Below are 9,190 nucleotides of genomic sequence, written 5' to 3'. Positions count from 1 at the left end.
ACAATTACCAAAAATATATACTCACATTTATTTATAACTATTAAGTATTAAATACAAACATATTTCTGAATTTTCTTCATTATCAATTTGTGTAAAAATATTCTTGTTCTGAGAATAATATTCTTTATCTTGTTCATCATTTTGATTTTTAAAAATACTGCCTTCTTTTTTAAAAATACGCTTAGTAGCTTTTGTAATTTTACCTGTTTAATAGTTTTAATTATTAATATTTCTGAACAAGCAAACATAAAATACAACAATGTTATACATAATATAATATAAATAATAAATATATAATATAAGTAATAACAAAAGCATACCTACTAATTAAATAATTATATATAATACATATATTTTATAATAAAATTATATTCTTTTACAATTATTGTTATAATATATGTGTCATCATAGTTAAAGATTTAAAATTACTTGGTTGAACTTGGTCGCTGTTCAAACACTCAGTTTTTCTTTTTCTTTTGACATTTTTAGCACCTTTTTCAATGTCTGATAACTCTGTAGTGTATTGCGCTTTGTTGGCTTTGTTTATTGCTTCATTTAAGGACACTATACACAAAATTGTAAATATTATTGCAAATATAATGTAATATATATAATGTAATCAATATCAGTGTTTCTCATAAACACTGATATTGTATAATTAATTATCTATTTTAATTGATTCTAAAAACATCACTTTATTCAGTGTTCAAATAAATAAATTATTTTAAACAAAACCAAATGTCTATGGAAAGAAGTGACTTTTAAATTTAAATCGCTCATCTAGTCAATATTTAATGATTTTATAGTGACTTAAGAATAGAAATTGCGCTTCTACGCTTACAGTATACATATATATATATCAATTATAAGCTATAGTATAAATATATATATATATACAGTAAAAACATAAACAATTATATACAGATATTTAATAATAATAATAATTATAGTTGGTATACTAACTAATAATACCTCTGTTGGTTGGGGTTAGAATAGACCACCGGTTGTTCCTGCCTGTCGTAAAAGGCGACTAAAAGGGACTTGTAGTAGGGCAGCAGCTACTACAATACTGGGTGTAGGCTCATCAGCTACACACCAGTCAGCAGCCAACAGTTACGGGAAACCGTATAACTGGTGGCTGTACTGCGATACGGAAGGCAACGGGAAACCACCGTATTAATATCCCAAGTAACAGCAATCAACATGTCTTCTTCTCAAGTAAAAAATTCCGGAGGTAAAATAGTCCCCCGTTCGGATCTCCGGGTGGGGACTACAAGAGAGGCAAGAAATGTTAAGGGTGTTAGGAATGCGAAGGAATATAAATGAATAGCAACTTGGAATGTAAGGACTTTACTACAATATGGGAAACTGGAGAATCTGAAAATAGAAATGGACAAAATGAAAGTAGATATTCTGGGAAAATCAGAAATGAGATGGCCAAAGTCAGGAGACTTTTGGAGCGGAGACCATAGAATAATATATACAGGTGCATCAGAGAAGAAACCTGGAACAGGAGGAGTAGGCATTATAATGAATAAAACTTTAGGAAAAAAAGTTAAAGGCTATATACAATATGACGATAGAATCATTCTAGTCAAGTTCCAGACGAAACCAAAAGACACAATAGTAGTTCAAGTGTATATGCTGACATCAAATAGTAACGATGAAGAGGTGGAAGAAGTATACGAGAATATAGATAAAATAATTGAAAATGTTAAAGGGGAAGAGAATCTGGTAGTAATGGGTGATTGGAATGCCGTTGTAGGGGAAGAAAAAGTTAATAACGTAACAGGCACCTATGGGTTGGGAAAGCGAAATGAAAGAGGAGAACGATTATTAGAATTTTGTGCAAAACATAACTTAATAATCACAAACACCTGCTTCGATCACCATCGAAGAAGAAGATACACGTGGAAAATGCCTGGATACATAAATAGATACCAAATAGATTACATCATGGTTAAGAACAGATTTAAAAATCAAGTAAAGGAAAGTAGGAGTTACCCAGGAGCGGATATAGATAGCGACCACAATCTAGTAATGATGAAATGTGAACTTAAATTTAAAAGAATAATGGGTAAAAAGAAGGAAATAGCGCAATGGAAAATTAAAAATCTGAGAGATGGAAAAATAAGCAAAAAATATAATGAAGATACTAATGGTGTAATTATTGAAGAATCCCAAAATATTAAAGAAAGATGGCAGAACTTGAAAGACACAATTACATTGGCTGCAACGACAACTTTAGGAAATAGCAACAATACAACGAGAAAGGAATGGATTACAATGGAAATAGTCAACATGATAGAGGAAAGAAGGAAATACAAGAGTTCGAGCAGTATAGATGGACAGGAAAAATACAGAGTACTGAGGAATCTAATTATTAGGAAATCGAGGGAAGCAAAAGAAAAGTATTTAGAAGAAAAGTGTAGTGAAATAGAAACCCTCATGAAGACAGGAAGTAGTGATGAAGCATATAGAATGGTGAAAATGTTTTTTGGCCAGCATAAGCCTCGAGCAGGGGGAATAGAAGATAACAACGGAAGAATGCTCTAGGAAAAAAATGATATAGCGAAAAGATGGAAAGAATATCTAGAAATCCTGTACAAGGGGGAAACACTTAGAGAAAATGAAACCAACGAATCAAACGAAGAAGATAAATCTGAAGAAGGCGACGGAGATGACGAAATATACCCAATTATGAGAGAAGAGTTCGATAAAGCTTTACGGAACCTGAAGAATAAAAAAGCAGCAGGAATCGATGGAATACAAGTAGAGCTTTGGAAGGAGGTGGGAGAAAAAGTTAAAAGGGAATTATTTCAAATTATCAAAGTCATATACGAAACAGGTGAATTACCTGAAGATTACGTAAAGAGCCTTATTATCCCCATCCCAAAGAAAACAGCTGCAAAGAAATGCGAAGAATACCGTACTATAAGTTTGCTATCCCATGCCTCTAAAATACTAACAAAGATTACCTTCAAACGTATCGAAGGGAAGATAGAACAATCGCTGACAGAAGACCAATTTGGGTTCAGAAGGAATATGGGAACGAGGGAAGCAATATTTGCATTAAGGATAATTATTCAAAAAATGATTAGGAAAGATAAACAAACGTTTATAGCTTTCGTGGATATCGGAAAAAGCATTTGATAACGTAAACTGGAAGGTCATGTTAAAATGATGAAAAGATGGGGACTAAATACACAGATAGGAAACTTCTGTATAACCTATACAAGGATGAACTCGCAGTTATAAGGATCCAAGACGAAGAAGAGGAAGTAAAAATAAACAGAGGAGTGAGACAAGGTTGTACATTATCCCCAATTATATTCAACGCATATATCCAAGAAGCAGTAGATATGATAAACGAAAATGCCAAGCTAGGGATTAAGATTAACGGACAAAAAATAAGTATGTTACGTTTTGCCGATGACATAGCTTTAATTGCTGAGAGCAAGGAAGATCTGGCTCAACTAATTAATGCTATGGATAAAACATTCGAAAAAGAGCTGGAATTGAGAATAAATATGAAGAAAACAAATGTACTGGTATGTGAAAGGGAATATAATACAAAAATACAGATAAAAATACGAAATCAAACAATTGAACAAGTAGATGAGTTTACATATATGGGAAGCACAATCAGCAAGGATGGAAGGAACAGAAGTGAAATTATAAAACGTATCTGTCAAGCTAAAATAGCCTTTAACAAAAAGAAAACTATATTTACATCAAGAAGCATGAGTCTGAAAATAAGAAAGAACCTGTTAAAGACGTATGTATGGAGCATTGCCCTACGGGTGTGAAACCTGGACAATAACAACGGAGGAAAAAAGAAGACTTGAGGCGTTTGAAATGTGGTGCTATAGAAGGATGCTAAGGATAAGCTAGATGGACAGAGTAACCAATGTAGAAGTACTAGAAAGACCATCAGATGGAAAGTTACTATGGAATAAAATAGTCAGAAGGCGGAATGAATGGATAGGCCATATCATGAGACACGAAGGATTGTTGAAATTGATAATAGAAGGAACAATAGAGGGAAATAACCGTAGGGGTAGACCAAGATTGGAATTCATTCAGCAGATAATAAAGGACCAAGGATGTAACTCGTATGTAGAAATGAAAAGGAAGGCAGATAAGAGAGAAGACTGGAAGATGGATACAAACCAATCCACGGATTGAAACCATAGAGAGAGAGACTAACTAATAAAATAAGTATATTTACATATATTTTGAGACAGAACTTTACATTTATAATTGGTAAAATCAAAACTATTGGGTTTGACTCGATTGTCCTCATTTTTTTTGCTAAACGATTGTTGTTTGGCCAGGCACAGCGATTGTTCTCTCTATTGAGCCAATAATGTGGCACAGGCTCAACTGAGTTGTCATTTAAAAAATGAACGACTTTTCACATTTTTTTGTACAGTTTTAATGAAGAATTGAAGTTATAACTAAAGTTAAAACTAAAAAGTAAAAGATTTTATTATACTAAAATCTATAAAATAATATGAACACTATGAACTAAAATATTTTTTTTTTACAAAATATTTATACAAAGAATAAAGTATGATATTTAATAAGTATAAATTATCATAAATATTAGGTTTTTAATTATTAAAATGTATGACTGGATAAACAACCATTATGTCGATATTATCAGGAGATATAATCATGTATTTGGTCATTACGTCTTCAATATTCCATATACATATAGTTTTTGAAAAGTCACTGACTTTATAGATACCTATTGTATTGCTTTTTATAGGTTCTTTAAAAAAACATTCCAATTTAAGGAAATGTCTTCCTAGTAAAATTTGTTTTTTTAATTGTTGACAGTAACAAATATTAACTACTTTAATAATTTGTAAATTGCCATTAGTTTTTAACCCAACATATGAATCAGCATTAACATGTATTTTAATAACTTTGATTTGATCTAATATTAATATTTTGTACTGAGGATAAGAAGTCTCATTTGTAAGTGGACCTTCACTATGTTCCACTTTAAACTGTTTTAGAGGAATATTATTTACATTATTTTCACAATTAGTCATCAATGACAATGAACGTTCTTGACATCTCTTTACGACTTGTTGAAGAGGTTTGTCATTTATGCGGACCATTTTTTTTTAATCCACACATATAATTTTCAAATTTAAAGTAGCTAACATTATCGAGTGGTCCATATAAATTATAGTCATCACATAAATGAATTAAAGAATGTATATTATGGGAAACAAAATGACTTCCATACAAATATGCAAATTGTTAACAAAATCATTCATGATAGATTTAGCTGAAGATGCTAACTTATTATAGTTGGGGCTCAAAAATATTGTCATAGCAATATTTAAGCTTAAAAAATGATTATAAATCTTTTTTGATACAATAGAATGAATCGACAGTGGTCCTAAGTATAATAAAATCAATCTTAATTCTGTGGCTTTAAACCTAGGCAATTCCTCTAGTGACCTTGGCTTACGGGCAAATTCGCATGGAACACTATTTCTAAAAGAAACCAAACGTTCAGAAATATGTTTAATTTGAAGAGAATTTAACTTTTGTTTATTAATAATGCGTTTGCATATCGTATCACCTTTCCAAAGCATTAATATTTTCTTGACCGCTCCTAAACATACAGCACGCATGTAATCAATTCTAAAATGATTTGCTACAGAGGCGTCATTTCAACTTTTTTTTTGTTGGTGCCAAAATGTTTCCAGGCCATTCAGATCATTACAAGGCTACATAGACAATTTTATTTTATTTATTTATTAATTTTTTTTTTTTTTTTGGGGGGGGGGGGTTAAGCGGGGACAAAAACTGTAGAATATTTGTATAATTTATTTAATATATCACTTATATAAGTATGAAAATATCACAATTTTGTTGCTATTTTTGACGAACTATGTGTAGGTACTTTTAATGTAGGTATTTATTTTATATTGTGGATACCAATGTACATTGTACAGTGGTATTTTATATTATATATGTTAATACACTTAGTAAGTAAATGTATAGGTATAAATCACCTTTATAATAAAATACCTAACCTAACCTACACATTTTTTCTCCCTGCATGCTCAAAATATATAATATAGCTAGCTTAATAAAACCAGAAATGTATTTTATGGGTACCCTTCTTCACAATGTTTGTGTTATAATTTTATCAACTATAATATTGTGGGATCACAAAACCACATCATACATTCTTGGAAATAAAACATTAGTACAATACATTTTTTTTTAATACTGAAAAAAATATTAAATATATATTATAATATAAAAGCAGTTGCACCTTCATTTGCACTTTTTGGATCATTAAACAGCTGAATAAGTTTGAAGAATTTGGTTTTTGAAACTTATCATTTGTAACATCAACATATTTCACGCATATACATAGTGTTTTTATAGACCCAACATCTGTACTTGCATCAATGATTACAGTAGATTTTAGAATGTTGGCGATTTCCTCACTGTGACTTTTTCCAATAAAATTTTTTACAATCGATGTATTTTTGGTACGACCAAGATTTATACCACTTGCAATTTTCGAATCTTCAAAAGCTACCTTACATACTGCAGTTATGTGGTCTATTACATTAAAAGATAAGTTGTGCTCACTTAAGACACCACATAACAGTAATTAGGCTTTCTTAATTTTATCTTGTTCTTTCAACTTTGCTTGGTTGTTTAAAAATCCTTTCATGAGAGGTTGCTGACTCCCGACAGAACGCGCGTTACGAGTATGCATTTTAGTTGTAGCATGTTTTTTTATTACCGACAATTCAGCAGTAATTTCTGACGAACACAATTTGCACTTGACCATTAGCTCTTTATTTGGCACCGGGATCAACCAATTACAGTATGCTGAATCTTGTAACCACTCACTTCTGAATTTTTGTTTTTTTATGTTCGGATTTTATGCTATTTTCCCCTCTCCGACGTTTGACACTTTCAGGCGTTCTTGCTCTCAGTGGATCGTCTTCATTTTCACTGTTCATTTTCACAATTTCACTGTTCACAACTTGATAAATATAATATTTAAAATGTATACAGTATTACTGTCTAACTCACACACGGGAACAGCACTGATATCTATACTTGTGAAAAATGTAAGATCGAACAATAAAAATATTAAAAATATCTATAAATATGTACATTGGTCTTGTCATTGTTTACTTTTGAATTATTCGAAAGATCGTATATTTCCCACTCCATCATTGGTTCTGGTAGGGGATCGTATCGAGGCTCAAAAGATCGTATTTCCCCATCAAGATCGTACCATCTGGAAACGTAGCTTCGACCCTGCACTAGTATGATTATTGTCTCCCCAGAGCGCTAGTAGTACCATCGCACCACGGATTAAGGTATAATCATAGAACAATGTAGAAGCGACACTCGATCAGCTGATTTGGGTTTTGTTTCCCTATGATCTGAAGTCTGAACACATAGAAAACATAGAAACGTTTCCGCGCACAAACGTTATGTTAGACCCAAGGTCTCCTGTTTATGTAAACGTTTCCCGGAATATAGGCGGGATACATTATGCGAGGTCGGGTTGTTTACCATTCCCTATTTCATGTATGCCACGCCCCCCCTGCCTGGAGACGGTGTTCAAGGCCACAATCGCCCTATCCGGTCTATTCATGGAGTGTCATACCCCTAATATATTGGACTGAAAACGAGCAGCTTATCCTTAGATCATATACTATGGATGGAGCTATACGTGTACCGAATTGTATCCAACATCATCCCCGCCACCTTCAAAATTTCACGGTACACGATACTAATGCGCATGCTCAGAAATATATGAGAATGATACTGTAATACTGTTAACTGATAACGTTGAAATTAAGTTATCAGTTAGCATTGTTGATACTGATTACTGACTTTCGGGCATGCGCATTAGTATCGTGTACCGTGGAATTTTGAAGTTGATGGGGATGATGTTGGAATCCATAGTATATGATCTAAGAGCTTATCAGTGACCATCAAATGTTTCGAACGCCGCCGAAAGGTACAACGAGGGGTAAAACACATGTGTTATAAAAACACAATGATTGTTCTATGTAAATTATACCTATAGTCTGGCCCACGAGAGTCCATACGTAAACCGCGCATCGATACTGGCGTACGCGACGACTTCCGGCCGAATTTCCTCCCACCATAGTGCCATTTCCACCACTCGGCAATGTGAAACGGCTCATAAAAACACGGCTAATTAATTGCGTTTTGGGGGTGTTATATGATTTATATTGAATAAAAAAAACTCACAAAAAATACGTTATAAACTTATAACGTAAACGACACAACAGACTAGTTATAAAAACGAATTAGTTGAATTTCGTAAACGTGTTTACTACTGTCGCTACGTATACACGAATGTCAACGACGGCTGTTGGCGATCATTGTCAGCCGCCTTACGATCGGTATGATTCGGCTTATGGAAGGGGAATCGATGCGCATCGACGGACACGTTAGCACGTATGGACTCTCGTGAGCCGAACTATATATATTATATATTATATCAGATACGTTATTTGTTACTAGGAGCGCTTTTACCCCTAGTTGTACTTTTCGGCGGCCTATTAGGACGGTGAGTGGTGGTGTCGAAACATTTAGGGACCATTCCTCTACTACACTCCAACCTTGTCGATACCAGTCCAGTATATCTTAGTCCGTGCACCGCACGCAGTCTTTAATGTGTGGGCGCGACTGGAGACTAGAATTAGGAAACCAAACTCATACGGCCGCCCACATGAAAAAACGTACTGAAATGAGTCGCACGATTAAGGGTACACAGGCTGCACTGCGTACGCCAGGGTTGCTACTTTAACCAGCGTAATATAAGAATTATTCATATTTTGTTGCATTTTTTGGAAAATATATATAAATTATTAGCCATGACCAATATTAGATTTTATAGCTTGTACTATAACCCATTTATACATGTGTATATGTATATATTTCATAAATATTTTTTACATTATTGTATAAATAATTAAATTATCCAATCCGTTAATATTATACTATTTAATTATTTTATAGAAATTATAGGATTTTATATCTGGGTTAATAGTTAATCTGATCCCGATACTATTCGATACACCAAATATTAAACATGTCTTTTCTTGAACGATCGTTTTATACCGATGGATATGTATCGTTACACTCAAGT

General features: G+C 33.0%; 1 protein-coding gene across 1 annotated transcript; it reads left to right on the top strand.

Annotated features, from left to right (window-relative positions):
* The first annotated feature begins 1,389 nt into the window (after window positions 1-1,389).
* LOC103308515 (craniofacial development protein 2-like) lies at window positions 1,390-2,556 on the top strand. Its single transcript, XM_008181994.1, has one exon. The coding sequence runs from the start codon at window positions 1,390-1,392 to the stop codon at window positions 2,554-2,556; it is 1,167 nt and encodes a 388-aa protein (XP_008180216.1).
* The last annotated feature ends 6,634 nt before the right edge of the window (window positions 2,557-9,190 follow it).

This window comes from Acyrthosiphon pisum, chromosome X (assembly GCF_005508785.2).
Source record: "Acyrthosiphon pisum isolate AL4f chromosome X, pea_aphid_22Mar2018_4r6ur, whole genome shotgun sequence".
NCBI classification, from domain to species: Eukaryota; Metazoa; Arthropoda; class Insecta; order Hemiptera; family Aphididae; genus Acyrthosiphon; species Acyrthosiphon pisum.
Note: the sequence above shows the minus strand (reverse complement) of the source record. Positions and strands in the feature narration are given on the sequence as shown.

What these genes read in the sequence shown, in the direction of transcription:
- LOC103308515 (XM_008181994.1), top strand. Translation starts at nt 1,390, where the DNA reads ATGGACAAAATGAAAGTAGATATTCTGGGAAAATCAGAAATGAGATGG.